The sequence below is a fragment of the Pygocentrus nattereri genome, chromosome 14 (genome assembly GCF_015220715.1).
Source record: "Pygocentrus nattereri isolate fPygNat1 chromosome 14, fPygNat1.pri, whole genome shotgun sequence".
NCBI lineage: Eukaryota > Metazoa > Chordata > Actinopteri > Characiformes > Serrasalmidae > Pygocentrus > Pygocentrus nattereri.
The window spans coordinates 23,866,118-23,881,986 of record NC_051224.1 but is presented as its reverse complement, the minus strand read 5'-3'; the positions used below and the strand labels follow the sequence as shown (position 1 = coordinate 23,881,986).

Here is a 15,869-nt window from a genome sequence, read left to right as displayed (position 1 = left end):
GCTTATGGCTGCTGCAGTTTTCCAGTTATCAGGACTTTAAAACTCACTTAGAATAAGCACAAAGCTGTAGCGTGCAAAATCTCAGCTTAATCAGATGAAAAGATGCTGAGAAAGAGCTACTTAGCTTTTATAGCACCACTATTGATGCACAAGCCTATTAAGTATTATTAAAATCAGACAAAGCCTTAATGAGTTACGCTTCTGTTTCAATGAGCAATGCTCTAATCCAGAGGGATTGATTGGCATGTGGCCACCATGTTGTTCACAAAAATATTTTTTGATCCTAATTCAGGTTCAGCCTATTACAGATAATGTGACCCCAGTTTTGTGAGGTTTCAATGAAAATCCCAAGTTTGAAAAAGTAGGTTATGGAAAAATTTAGCAAAATATCTAATTTTTTTCTGGTGGGGCGGTTTAGAGTTTTTGATAAAATTTTGTTCAGTATGAACCAAGAAATCAGCAGCACAATATTATATCTGTATGCATTATGATATAGACAGTATGGGCTAAAATGTAAAACACTGTGTTCTAGTGTTTTAGGCCAGTCAAGCTCACCTTGTGTGCCTGCGTAGCAGGAGGGGCTTCCACCTATTTTTACACAATATTTTTATTGGTTTTCCACACAGTATAAAAGAACAGAAAAAAACATAACCAGTGCTCATTAACACAGAACAAATGGTCAGGGGAGTGGTGGTGGTGGTGGTGTTGGTGGTGTTGGTGGGGGGGGGCATTATTCTGTGGTCACTTTGGGATTTTGGGCTTTAATTCATTCTCAAAATATTGCAAACATGGCTGCCAGACCTGAAAAACTTATTGGATTGTGCATTTCAAGGTGGGAGTGTCTAATAGCGTGGACGGGCTTTTAAGAGAAATGTTGTGATGGGCTCAGTTCATCAACAGTAAACATCAAATTTAATGTTAATGATGTTGAAAGCTTCCCCAATTTCTTATCTTCCCTTTGCTCAGTCCTTTTTGCAATGTAGGAAAGGTGCAGTGGGAAGTGGAGGACAGGAGCAGCAGCTACTACCCCAACACTGTTTGTGTGATAGATATTAGCAATATTATATTGGATACAGAATGTCATATATATGATGTAGTATGTGGATGAGATGATTGTTGATACTGTTGATTTTCACTGAGTCAGTCAGTGAGCCTTTTCAGTGCACAGTGTTTGAAAGAGATGGTCAAAAAAAAGAAAATATCTGAAAGAAATTAAATAACTATCTCATGAACTGGCATTGCATACATATATAACAGTGAACTATACTGCAAAAAGTGGAACACCGCAAAAATGGTTTAATCTGTACTTATATTAATTAAAAAATATCGCTGTTTTTCTTACATATTATTTTTATATTTTAACAAGTTATGTGTAGTTATCATGATAAATCATTTTGATTGGCATTGGAATTCTTGACAATTTATTTGTATTCTGATGCATTTAACATTAGCTTAAAATGTTTTAATGAATAAATGTACTCCAGTCAGATTCATGGTCTTCAAATCATTTTACTGTCAAGGTGCTTCAAGATAAAAACATGAAATAATTCACATTCTAAATCACAGTGGGACAACGTTCCCCCAGCCATCACCACGATCTACGTTGACATAGTCCTCATCTGACTCATCTGAATCCCCTCTCTGGTGAACAGTGGCTTTTACATTTTTATAATCATCTTCACCGTCTAGCTCCATCTCCATGTGGGCAGTCTCATGTGTGTTTTCAGGACCTAGAGAATGAATGCTTCAGTATACATTTACTGATATATGAAAAATGTAATCTGTTAATGAGATATGATTGCTGTAAATTTTTAAACTTGAAACATTTCTAAAAGTCAGTGACCACACTTAACTAATTAATTTTCAGTCAAATTAGCCATTTTTCAGCCTAGGGAACAAAAAGTAGAAGGAATTTCAAAGAAAATTACAAAGAAGCCTTAATAAATATACAAACCTGTTGCCAAAAAAGTTAACACTTTTCAAAATGTAAATTGTAAAAGAATGTAATGATGTGCAAATCATTCATAAGCCCATTTTGAATTTGATGCCAGCAACCCATTTCAAAAAAGCTTGGAATGGACAGCAAAAACTGGTAAAGTTGTGTAATGCCGAAAAAACACCTGTTGGAACATCTCACTACTAAATAGATTAATTGGCAACAGGTCAATAACATGATTGGGTATAAAAACAGCATCTCAGAGAGGCTGACTCTTTCGGAAGTAAAGATGAGGAGGGGTTTTCTTAATTTCTTAATTTAAGGTACATAATATCAAAAGAATCAGAGAATCCTCTGAAATCTGTGTATGCAAGGGCAAATATATACAAAAAAACTGTATACAAGATTAAAACCCAATATTGACTCCTCATTGATCTGTGGGCCCTCAGGAGGCACTGCATTAAAAGTGGAAATCACTGGATGGGCGCAAGAACACTTCCAAAAGCAACTGTCTCTGAAAACAGTTCATCTCTGCATCCACAAATCTAAGTGACAACTCTCCTATATATAGTTTCCTAGAAGAAACTATATATAAATAAGATCCAGAAACACTGCCAGCTTCTCTGGGCCTGAACTAATTTGAGATGGACTAAGACAAAGTGGAAAAGTGTTCTGTGGTCCGATGAATCGACGTTTGAAATTCTTTTTGGAAATTACAGACAATTATGGACACTGTCCTCCAGAGAGAAGAGGAGAGGGACTATCTGGCTTGTTATCAGCACACATTTTATAAGCCAGCATCCATGATGGTATAGGGGTGCATTAGTGCACATGGCATGGGTGACTTGCACATTTGTGAAGGCATTAATGCTGAACGATATATACATGTTTTAGAGCAACATATGCTGCCATCCAGACGTCTTTTCCAGAGAAGGCCTTGTTTATTTAAGCAAGACAATGCCAAACCACATTCTGCATTTTTTACAACAGCATGGCTAGTAAAAGAGACTGTGTGCTAAACTGGCCTGTTTCAACCTACGGAAAATATTTGACACATTATGAAACAAAAAATGTGACAAACTGTCGAGCATCTGAAATTCTGTATCAAGCAAGAATCAAAAAACTTTTCACTTTCAAAACTACAGCAATTGGTCTTCTCAGTTTCGAATTGCTTATAGGGTGTTAAAAGAGAAGGTGATGCAACACAGTGGTAAACATGCACCTGTCGCAGATGTTTTGGAACGTGTTGCTGGCATCAAATGCAAAATGGGCAAATACTTTTCAAAGAAAATAAAATGATTTATTTCAACAGTTTCAACATTTGATATGTTATCTGTACTACTTTCAATTAAAAATAGAGGTTTAAAGTTTTACCCATCATTGCATTCTGGTTTTATTTACGTGTCACACAGCATCCCAAATTTTTTGTTGTCATGCATCCCTCTGAGCCTGCTCTAGCTAAGGACTCGATTTCTCAAAATCCTATGGAAGATCACCTGACAGTCACATGACCAGCACCGACCAATCACTGTTCTTCCTCACCTGAGTATTGAAGTGTATCACCTGTTTATTTTTATAATGACCTGTTTAATTAATATTTAAGCGGGGGCTTTTAGCTTAGATCTTTACGAGGTATTGCAGTTTTTTTTTAGAGCTACTGAGTGTTATTTCTTGTTTTATTCTGTTTAGGTACCAAACTTGCTTCCAGTATTTTTGAACTCTGCTGTTTGTCTTTGTCCTTTTGGACTGTTTGCTTGGATCTCTGGTTTTGACCTTGGCCTGTTTTTTTGACTATGCCTTCCTTGGACCCCAGTAAAGTCCATTTTAACCGCACATGTCTGATCCGTCTGGTTGTGTTACATTTGTTAAGATCACATGACTTCCAGCCAACAATGATACTCACCTGGACTCAACCTCCCGGAGAGTTCTGGGAGGTTGAGTCCAGGTGAGTATCCTCACATGACTTTGTGCTCCTATCAGTGCTCTCGCTCTCCTGAATACTAATATATGTCACCTGTGTTGTTGATCATATGACAAACCTAGTTCGGTATATAAGCCCGGGCTTTAGAATAGGGAAGTTGTGAGGTATTGTACCTGATACATGGATCTACTGAGTGTTTATTCTGGTTGATGTTTCTTGTGTATGAACTTTGCTTGAAATGTTCTTTGACTTTTCCCTTTTTGCCCTGCCCTTTGGATTGTTTGCCTGTTTATTGGTTTTGGACTTTGACCTTCTGGCTGTATTTTTGACTATATTTTTGCCTTTCTCTTTTTGGACTGGTAGCCTGGTGTTATGGCTGTGATTTTGTTTTTCTTATGCTTTCTCAAACTGACCCATGCCTCTTTTTTGATGACGACCTTAGAATGTGATTCTATAAGTAAAGCCTACTTTGTCTTTTACATCTGCAATCGTCTAAATCTGTTTGACATGTTACATTCAGTATGTAGTGTGTCACACTTTACCGTTATTATAGTTTCTATTGTTTTCCGGAGACTCACTTTCAGTTTCTCAGAATCTGCAGACACACCTTCAAAGTTCAGTCTTAAAAGTTGGTTGAATTTGGTTTTATTTTTTGCTTCTAATCTCAACTGAGTCTAAATTTGGAATTACAAATTTAGACTCACAAGTCTAAATTTGAGATCTGGAGATTCGTAACAGAAGGCAGTGTGTATGACGGACAAGCGTTGTAATAGTCTTTGCACTATGTCTACAACCACCAGCAAAGCATGATCAGTGCAAGCTGGTTAATTGTTTTTCACTGAAGGCATCATGATTACTGATAAGTGCAAACAAATTTGAATACATTATTCACTACTCTCTGGAAAACTTGGAAGTAAACAAAAAAATAATGTTATTGCAAGATAACAACCTAACACTCATGGCTGAGACAATCAAGACCTACACATATCAAACAAAGAAGCTGCTGGCATTCTCTGAAAAATGGACAGTGGACCACCTCAGAATCACTGAAAGTGTTTGGGACTACCTGGATCACACAACAAACTTCTAAGACTGAACTTTGGAGGTGTGTCTGCAGATTTCTTTGAGAAACTCAAAATAAGTCTCTTGAATAGAATGGAAACTGTAATAAACTTAGTGTGACACACTAAATTGTGAAACATATGACATTAATATTAATTTAAATTGTATCTAGTTTTCTTGTGTAATTTTCTGTTAAATATATGCGTGTGTGTATATAGAGAATGTTTAAATTTCCTACTATTGACTCAAACTGGATTTTTAAAATTGTTTATTTTGCTTTACTCTTCTCTCAAAATTTATTTAAACTTTCACACTTACAGTTACTGCGCACTGAAATGTTCTCCACATCAGCTTCTACAGTGATGTAGTCGTCATCGTTCACATCTGAATGTTTTCTGTCTGAAAAAATTGTTTGTGGTTTTTCATAGTCATCTTCATCATCCATCTCATTCCTCACAGAGGTCCTTGGGTTGGTGTATTTGGCACCTACAGAATATTTGTGTCAAAATACCTTTAATAAAATATTAAAAATGTAACTTTATCCAAAATGTAAAAATAATAAAAAGCTTCAGTTTAATTTAAGAGTACTTCAAAATGTAAAATTAAGCATTTTATCTGTTATTAATTCAAAATTATTGTGTAATTCTCAATACTGTTCTAGAGAATTTCCATAAAACTTTTCACCTTTATTATTAATGCTCACTGCCAATTTTTCTGTGTCCATATCTACAATGTCGTTGTCCTCATCAGAGACATGTGAATCTTCTTTCTGAAGAAAGTCTGCATTTTCATAAATGTTATCCATCTCATTCTCCCCTCCAATAATATTGTGTGTGGTCTTAACACCTGAAAAAGAACAGTGTTAAAATTCACTCACTAGAATATAAAGTGTGTAATTGGTTGAGCTGATTTTACAGCAGCACATTTTTCAACATCAAACATTGTTGATACATGAACAGCCAACAGTGAAGAACCTAATTTTCAAAGGTCTCACAAATGGATTTTAAAAATAAAGTACTCACCTTCACTATCCATGTTTGCATAGTCTATCATCTGTGTTTTTTTACTTTTGCATCTTTTTACAAAGAAAATGATGATTGCCACCAGTATGAGAAACAGTCCTGCTGCCACTCCAGAACTGATGAAGGGAGCCAGTGATGCTGTGAAAGAAATCACTGTCAGAATGTTTACACTTCAAACATTTGGCCACAAATCAACAAATAAAACCAGTACATCTTTTCTGTATTGTTCACAGTAACAACCAAAAGTTCAGTGTTTGGAGAGTTAAAGGTGCATGAAGGCATGATTACTTCATAAACACAGCTTTAGTTTACCTGGTGGACAAAATCTGCCTCACGAAAGAATTAGGTGGTTGAATGCTTAACACCTGACTGAGTTCTGGTGATATTGGAACCACTGAACACTAAGTGGATACTGTGGTTGAGTGGAGCAGATGTTGGAGAAACTGGAGCCCCTGGTCACCTCTTGATCCTAAGAGTTGAACCTTCTGAAGGAGATACTGAGCTGCATCAGGTTTACTGGAGAAGAAGAGGACCCTATATAAAACTTGCTAACTACAGCTGTGATTCAACTACATAAATGTCAATCAGAAATGTCTCATCTAAAACCAAGTAAACAACTGAAATCCTCTGGAGAACTGAAAAGAAATGACTGGTAACTCTAGTCTGTACTGGCACTAATAAGACCTCTCAAAACAAATTCTACTTTAAGGAAGCTGAATGTGAGAAAGCTTCCAATCTTGGTCTCTTGGTGCCACTTCAAGAACCAGAGCCAGAGGTGGGTCAATCACAGGGAAAGAAAGACAGAACAACAACACAGACATATGACTGAGTGGCAAGCTGGGCAGAACAAAGTTCTCTGGCACAAGCAGGGCTTCATTCGGGTTCAGGAACACTGGAGTGACACCATGTTCAAAATCAAGCAGAGGGGCTTTATCTATGTGTAGAGAGACTGGAGTGGCAGCATCTTCTGCTGCAAGTTGTAGACAAGTGAAGGCACATAGGAAGGTGATGCACTGTCTCTTCAACAAAGGTAAGCTAGCATCCATTTCCACAGCACAGTTTAATCGCAAGACATGTGAGGACTTCTGCCCCTAAAAGTAGGGATGTTGCCTGCTAAGGATTCATCATCTTTGGATGAAGCTTTTCAATTTTCAAATGTGAGGCAGAAAGGATGAGTTGAAACACGGATATGTACTGGTATTATGTAGCCTGGCAGTATCTTCCTTTAATTAATCCAGAAACCTCCTTTTTCTTTTGGCAGCATAGCATTCTGTTACCTGAGATATGTGGAGGCAGCAGGATGCATGTGAGATTTGACAAGAGAAAAAAATCGAGAGCATCCACTTGAGTTACAACAGCAACAAAAATCAGCACAAGTAATGGACTGACAAGTGACAAATATGCACAAATATACACGTTACTGTAACAAGTAATTTTGGGCCTTTTCTGTTAGCCCATTTTTTTAAAATCTGTATCAAATTTTCACACCATGAAAAAGGTAATTGAAGTTTTCAAATTATACAAAACAGTAAAAAACAACAAAACAGAGGTTTTTGCTTGACAGTAACAAAATATAAATGGGTGACAAATGAAAGGAAAGCCTGAACATAATGAGTGCAGATGCTTCCAGATAGATGTACTACATCACAATTTTTTTTTTAGCCTGGAGGATGGATTCAAATATTGATTTGTTGGGTGACAGGACACTTTTCCACTTCACAACAGTCCATTTTAAAGCTTGGGCCCAGAGAAAGCAACAGTGTTGCTGGATCCTGTTTATATATAATTTCTTCTTTGCATTTTAGAGTTTTAACTTATATTTGTGGATACAGTGATGAACTGTTTTAACAGACAGTGGTTTTCAAAAATGTTCCCGAGCCCATCCAGTGATTTTGACCAAAGAATCATAACTGTTTTTGTTGCAGTGCTGCCTCAGGGCCCAAAGATCAAATACTAGCAAATACTAGTTTTATGCCCTGTCCCTTGCATACAGAGATTTCTCTGAATCTTTTAATGATATTATGTACCATAGATGATGGAAAGCAAACGCTCTTTACTATTTTATGCTGAGAAATGTTATTCTTGAATTGTTATACTATTTGCATGCACAGTCTTTCACCTAGTCTTGAATTTCTCCCCATCTTTATTTCTGAAAGACTCAGCCTCTCTGCAATGCTCTTTTTATACCCAGTCATCTTACTTTTGTGTAATGCAAAAAAAAATAAAAATTTGCCAGACTTATGTTGCCACATCCCAACTATTTTGGAATGTTTTGTCATTAAATTCATGACCACATACACATATTTTTGGAAAAACAAAAAATCATTCTCTCATTTGCATGGTCTTTGTGCTATTTTCAAAGAAATATAGGATTTAAATTGTTTTCAAATCATTGTATTTTGTTTTTATTCACATTTTGCACAGCATCCCAACTTTTTTGGAAATGGCAGGTAGGAGACTCATGCATTGTAAATCCAACAGCACCCAACAGTCAGTGGGGAACACCTTCACTCAATTTTGATTTCTTTAAAGTCCCCACTGCACATCACATCCTAGCAGAAGCATTCAGTAAGGAATAGGCACAGATCTAAAAAGAGTACATCTGTGAAGCCCTAGCACTGGGGTTCACCAGTTGGGATGGGGTTTTTCTTTGAAGGGAAAAAGGATGGGGTACTACAGGAATCTCAACAAGATTGTCCTCAAAGACTGCTATCTCTTGCCTTTAATGACCTCAGCTTTTGAGGCACTGTAGCGGGCCTCAGTTTTCACAAAACTGGACCTGCGCAGTGCCTATAACCTCATTTAGATATGCCAGAGAGATGGGTGGAAGACCATGTTTACTAAACCATCTGATCATTAGGATGCTGTTTGGGCTCATGAATACACCCATGGTCTTCCAGTGTTAAATTAATGAGGTCCTCATTGAATCACTACATGGTTTTCTACCTGGATGAAATTCTGATCTATCATTGCTCTGAAGGTCAATGCATACTTCATGTCAGGTACTCCAGCTCTTGCTCAAGCTGGACAAATCCATCTTCTATGCTTAGTCAGTTAACTTCCTCAGGTTTGTAGTCTTCAAGAACTGTCTAAGCATGGACCCAGTTAAGACCCTGGCCATCACAGAATGTAGTGAAAGTTGCTGCCTCTGATATAGATGCAGGGTCAGTAGTGTCTGAGCATATGGAGGACCACCACAAATTATATCCCTGTGCATTCTATACCCACTGCCTCATTCCCACTGAACACAACTATGATGTCTGGGATTGTGAGTTGCTGGCAGTGAAGTTAGCCCTGGAGGAAAGGAGGCACTGGCTGGAGGGGGCCAGGCACCTGTTCTTGGTCTAGGCAGGCCATAAGAATTTGGCCTATATTCTGCAGGCCAAAAGACTTAATCCACACCAGGCTAGGTGGGTGTTGTTTTTCAGCGGTTTTGATTTTGCCCTTTGTTATTGAGCTGGCTCAATGAACACCAAGCCTGACACCCACTCCAGGCAATGGGATGCACCTCCCCTTAAGCAGTCGCCCATAACCATAATACCTTAAAATCAAATTGTTGCTCTGTTGCACTGGGACATGCAAAACAAGAGGCACATAAAACCGTGCCCGACCCTGGGGGTGAACTTCTGGACAGTTGTACATTCCGTCCTCTGTTGGGTCCAGCTTAGAGAAGGATTTCTGCTGCAGCATGTGCACACATCTTGGACAGGTCGCTGCTGCAAATCAATAAAACATTATTCTGACTGATCACCTTTATCCTGTGATGAAACATATCTTGTTGGGAGTTGTCTCTTCCAGGACAATCAGGTCCCCATCCACAAGTAATGAGGGGTCACTGAAAGGATTGATGAGAATGAAAATCATGTGATCCATATGCTATGGCTTTTGTGGTCTATTGAACAGCTAGGGAACACTCTGGAGTGGTGTGTTAGACAGCACTTTACACCACCATCAAAACACCAGTTCCAAAGACTTGTAGAATCTGTCAAGTTTCATTGATGGCTTGTTGTGGTTAAACATCACACCTTGTAATTTTTCCTTTAATTTGTCACCTATTTGTTTATGCAGAATGAAAAAAGTACTCAAAATGAATTCATTATCTGCGCACTTACCCACAGTAATGTCAACGGAGTTACTCTTGGAGGACGTGATAGAGCTGTTTCCCTGGAATGAATAGTCACAGCTGTACTGGCCCTGATGCGAGGAATCCACAGTCAAATTAAATGTTGTTGAAAATTCAGCAGTTTGGGTTTTTATTGATTCTCCATTTCTGTATAATTTGAAGTCCACAGGGATGCAAGTTGGGAAGGGTGCAATACATCTGAACTGAACAGCCTCTCCAACAAATTGTGATGAGTTAAGAAACAACATGGGGCTCTGCAGGTCACCTAGAAAAGAAATTAATTAAAAAAAATAACTTGCAATTTCCATTACTCTGTAACATATAAGAATATTCTTTTATAAAGTGCAACCTTACCAGAGCAAACAACACCAGCATATTTGCCATGACTGCAATTATGGGATTCAGATTCCTTATAAAAGCATTCTGAAATGGCGCTTTCTCCTCCAAAACAGTTAAAATCCCTCAGAAGTATCAAGCCACGTCCCTGTTCAAGGCTGGTGTGAAGAGCACTGACTGCTTTGCCACAACCCAGTTCTCTGCACACCACTGCTGCATCATTCATGTTCCAGTCATCATCACATACTGTTCCCCATTGGTCTTTACGATTGATCTCCACTTTACCACAACAGGGATTCTTGCCATTCAGCAGCCTGATTCCCTTTACTTTACAATATTGAGATATAGAAAAACCTTTAAGCTTTTTAAAATAGATAATCACACTTAAAGATTCCACAGTGTTTATTAGCTTTTATTATTTATTTATTATTAGGAAACCCCCCATAATTGATATTAATTGGCAAAAAACCTTATGGCCTAGACATAATAAACATTTGTTGCCATTTCTAATATATGCATGTAATCACTAAACCTTGCAATTCCTTTTTTACATTTTTTATTCTGTTTCTGTGTGAATCATCCTGTAGGAATCATACTGTGCAGCAACATACGAGCTATCGTCTCTAAATTTACATCTACAAGGTGGACCAACAAGGTCGGAATGCCTAATAGAGTGGACAGTGAGAGCCCCAGATGCACTGCTGTGTATGATCCAATCACACCAGTGCAACGCACACTAACACACCACCACCATGTCAGTGTCACAGCAGTGCTGAAAATTATCCACCACCCAAGTAGTACCTGCTCTGTGGGGGTCCTTACAACTGAAGGACAGGGTAACAAAGTATACAGAGAAACAGATGGACTATAGTATGTAATTGTAGAACCAAAAAGTGCTCCTATGTGGTACATGTAGCTGATACAATGGACAGAGTGTAATACAAGAAGGTGGACAACAGCTCATCTGTTGCTGCACAGTTTGTGTTGGTCATCCTCTGGTCCTTTATCACTGATCACAGGTTGTTGTTTGTTCAGCATACAGGTCAAAGAAATATGGTGATAGTGGGCAGTCTTGTTTTACTCCATTGCCAACATGAGATGGTTTGCCTACTTTCTGTTGTAACTGTTGCTTGCTGATCAATGTAGAGGTTCCTCATCAGAACAACAAAATGCTCTGCTAGACCCAATTTCCTTACATCATTACGTAGTCAACATGTGCATGTTAACTTCTATCTTATATTTCTTGGCATTTTCAGTTATTCAGCATAGATAAGCAATTATCTCTCATGTCAGTTTTGGCCTGTAAATCCTGTGTCTTTTTTTTTTCAATGTAAAGCCATAAAGATAAATGATATTGTGCAAAATATTCATTTGTTTGGAATACTAAATTACATGAGCTTATAGAGATCACCTTAGCAGCAGTGTTAATGTTACAGCATGATATTAAATAATATTAAAATGAGCATACCTGTGCAAGTAACACCAGCATCTTCACCATGACCACAGTTATGTTTTTTAAATCCATCATGATGGCATTCTGTGATGATGCTTTCTTTCCCAGAGCAACCAACATTATTCAAATGTATGGGCCCACTTCCCTTACCGAAGCTGGCACTGCTATGGGCTCTTAATGCTTTGCCACATCCAAGCTGTCTACACACCACCTCTGCATCATTCAAGTCCCAGCCATCATCACATACTGTTCCCCACTGGTCATCAACATAGACCTCCACTCTACCAGAGCAGAAGTCATGACCATTGACAAGTCTTATGTTTACAGAATCTGTTCCTGAGAGAGAGGCACACAGGCTTTATCAAACATAAGAATTATACCTCTGACCTGTTTTATAGATATGTTTCCTAATTTAACAAAGCCCATATTTCTACAAAAGATATCTGAAACATCAATTCTATAACCTCTCCTGAACATAAAGGTTGCTTGGATAGATGCCATTGAAGAACCACCTTTAAAGACCCATTTAATGGACTAAAGACCCTTCACATTGTATAAAAGGTCCTATACCAATTAAGAGGTTTGCCTAAAACTGCAAATCTAAGCCAAGAATGACTAAGGAACCTTTATTTTTAAGAGTGTTATGCTACACTGGTATATCAAAACATCCACTGTTTTGATTGAGTGAAAAGAACACTTACCAGCCAACAATGAAGCAAAAAAACTGGCAACTGAAATAAACAAACAGATGAGATAATAAGTCATAGAGAATAGTAACATGACATTAAGCTGTCATAGGATCATTTCTGAGGCATTTAACACCATTTTATCCAGTGCATTTTTCAGTTACATAAGTGATGTAAGAAAAGTCTCAAATATTCACATTTTACATGTTTAACAATGCCTTCAGAAACTGTCCTCCACAGAGACTGGGACTATAAAATAATTTGTCAATAAATCTTGATTATTATTTGGATAAAATTTTGCTAAAAAGGATTTTTGACACCATTCCCTTTTTGTTAAAACTAGTACAAATCGCTCAGCCTAAACACCAAACAGAGCAAACAGTATAGACTGTTTTTGTGCACAGAGAACATAAATTTCCACCTATGATTAGAAAAGACAAATGAGTTACTTAAATGTTCCACAGATGATCTACTGATGCTTTATGTTTAACTTGCAGTTAAAATTCACAATTTACTGTGTAGTAAAGAAATGCTGTGGGCAAAAGCTCACACAGCTGTTCAGGGTTATGTTTTAGCAGTTCTTATGCAGGGACAATTGTCTATATTCAAATTTGTGCTAAATTGGTGCTTTACTTGATTTTCCAAAAGAAGGATTAATGATCCAGGGTTTTCTGAAGAGCATTTGAGGCATGATTTTTACAACTGTGTCTAGCTCTATGCCTCTCTGTCACAGTTTCCCCAATACACTTTTGGTTGTTGTGCCTATTTCTTCCCCTGTGTTGTAGCAGCCATATACTTATGTTTTTGTTCTGGTTGCTAAGGATAATGAGATGAGGCTTAGGAAAGATTCTGTCTGCTTTGCCAGCTTCATCCTTTGCTTTCTGGTGGGGATAAGAAGGCCTTCTTACTCTCAGCCTCCATCTCCCTCCACCATCTTGGATTGAGAAGGACACCCCCCCAGGGTGAAAAAAATTGTTGCCGGGGGGGTTGGGGGTGCACGAGGCTCAGGCAATTATCCAAAAATGAGTGGTGTCTGAAGAGAAGGATATGACGGTCCTCATGGCAGACAAATGAGCCTTCCTTTGATCAGAGTTTCCTGCTAGGCTAACCTCCTGTGCAGCTGAAGGACAAATGCTATGGTCCTCGAGGTGTGGCCATTCCAGCAGCACTGGACCTGTCACCCTCTCAGACCCTAACACAGCTGCCACTGAGCCTCCAGACCCTATACTGCCAATGAATCTCTTGCTTCTGCCACTGAACCCTCCAGTTGCTTCCACTGCAGAGCCTTCATGCCCTCTAATGTACTAATGTAATTGATTTATACGTTTTACCTTCCAATTTAGCTTAATTCTTTGAACCTTTTTTGGATTAAGTAATCAGTAGTAATCAGTTGAGTAAGACTTTTGAATTAAGCTTTATCTGATTTCATTTTTAATGATTTACATCATTTTTAATATTGAGTAATTACATTAATCTTATTTACTAATCAGTTTGATATACTTAATCTTACCTGCTAACCAAGTTTGATGATAGTCTGACTTACCTTACAAGTAGTTTTATAATATTTCACATGTAACCATGACATGTAATATATGAAAAATGAGCTGATAAGTGTGGAAGTTCATGGTTAATTAAAGTTTAGGAGGCCTGAAAAACACTGCCTGCACTGCCAAAATAGGAAAACAAGCTACCTGTTAATGAGAAGACTAAATAAGGACTTGCAAAACCTGGTCCATGAGCCAAATTAATGAGGAAAGTGCACAACTAAAGGCCTTGAGGAGGTCAGATTGACTTGATACAGAAAGTATAAGAAAATTATGAAAAAATATATCTTAGGAGAGGTGGGAAATAAGGTAAGGTAAGCGACTTTTATTGAGGGCAAATCCAAAATCAGGGTCATAACGGTCCAGGGTCAAAGAGCCGATACGGACAGATCGGGGTTCAGACATGACAAACAAACTATAAACAGACTCAAGCACACAAACATAGACCAATACCTCATACAAGGCAAGGACAAAGACCGATACAACCAACAAAGACCAGCAAACACAAGGGGCAAACGCAGGGCTTAAATACACGGGACAATGAGGGACAGGTGAACACAATCAAGGGTGGAGTTACAAAATGAAAACAAATGCACATGGAGTGGGAGGAGCCAATCGTGATAAACTCATTGACTGAAGTTTGTTTTTTCTTTTACTTTTGCGGAATGCTTTTCAATTTTATGACTTTACATAAGAGAGCAGAATAAATTTAGAACAAAAACTTAACTTAGAACTAATTAGTTGTAACATAACATACATCTGGACTTGGGGCAGAGGCCAGATTGCTCTTAGTCCCGACAAGGAGCTGTGCATTAGGTTGATTTAAATTAAAGTTGATCTTTTTTTTTCAATTGGTTTGGCTCATTTCTTGAAACCGAGGTGACATTCTCAAAACACCATGTGAAACACAGCTCAAGAGACTTTTTTTGGGCATTTTGGGCATTTTGGGCATTTTGAGGGAACTGACAATTTGTATAAAACACATTTTGTTTTGAAGCATACATAAAGTGTATGGGAGAGATGTGACCTTTCGCTGCTGATCTGTGATGTCGTGCTGCATTACACTGGTCATTTTGCCAAATGTACATATAGTTTGCAAAACATACAATCTGTTTCAAGAAATATGCAAAAGTTTTTAAAAAAGATTTGGAAGAAGTGGGTTCAAAATGACAGTTTAGAAAAAGAAAACAAATTAATTGTGTTGATCCACCTCAACCTCTTGCAAAAGGGTGTAAGCAAAAGAATGTAAGTTGCTCCTGGGTGTCTGCCCACCCCCCAGCTGCATTGTTGTGCAGGGGACATGCATAAGATTACACCTTAGCAAATTTGCATGCAGCCTTTTGTGCTGTGGGGGATAAATAGGTGACTGCTTCACATATTTTGTTCACAAGAAACAAAATGCAGAGAAGGTTCACCACTCAACAGTCATTGGAACGGATCCTGAGTAACACCAACCCTTGTGACTGAGATGGAGAAGACATAGTCTGAGCTGTCTTCAGGTTAGATTTCTCAAATGACCTATTTCCATTTTCTGACTATCTTTTTTATTTAGAACCAAAACAAAATGTTAATTTTTAATTATTTATCTTGCAGATGAGGAGACTCCTCCTCTACCAAAAAAGAGAGCTCGGTTGGCGAGTGAGCCGACAGAGACTGCAAAAGATGGTACAGTGTGGCGTGAAGAACAAGTGGGGAAACATCTCCATTTCACCCCAGTAGAACCGTACCCTACAGATGGAGAGCCAAGAGCTAGTGTCCAGAGTCGCCTTCAGAGCTTCCTCTGTTT

At 38.1% G+C, this 15,869-nt stretch overlaps 1 protein-coding gene across 1 annotated transcript; it reads right to left on the bottom strand.

Moving 5' to 3' along the window:
- Nucleotides 1–9,692: 9,692 nt before the first annotated feature.
- On the bottom strand, nucleotides 9,693–10,721 carry LOC119261564 (deleted in malignant brain tumors 1 protein-like). The gene is made up of 3 exons (XM_037544569.1): nucleotides 10,419–10,721; nucleotides 10,054–10,329; nucleotides 9,693–9,776 (listed from the first exon to the last, which is right to left on the bottom strand). The coding sequence occupies exons 1-3, from the start codon at nucleotides 10,624–10,626 to the stop codon at nucleotides 9,745–9,747; spliced, it is 516 nt and encodes a 171-aa protein (XP_037400466.1). The 5' UTR covers nucleotides 10,627–10,721; the 3' UTR covers nucleotides 9,693–9,744.
- Between the last annotated feature and the right edge of the window lie 5,148 nt (nucleotides 10,722–15,869).

Excerpts from the sequence above, each read along its gene's own strand:
- LOC119261564 (XM_037544569.1), bottom strand. The coding sequence starts at position 10,626 with ATGAATGATGCAGCAGTGGTGTGCAGAGAACTGGGTTGTGGCAAAGCA. Across the intron at positions 10,330-10,418 it reads TGCTGGTGTTGTTTGCTCTG|GTGACCTGCAGAGCCCCATG; the intron begins GTAAGGTTGCAC and ends TTTCTTTTCTAG. Across the intron at positions 9,777-10,053 it reads CTCCGTTGACATTACTGTGG|TGACCCCTCATTACTTGTGG; the intron begins GTAAGTGCGCAG and ends CAATCCTTTCAG.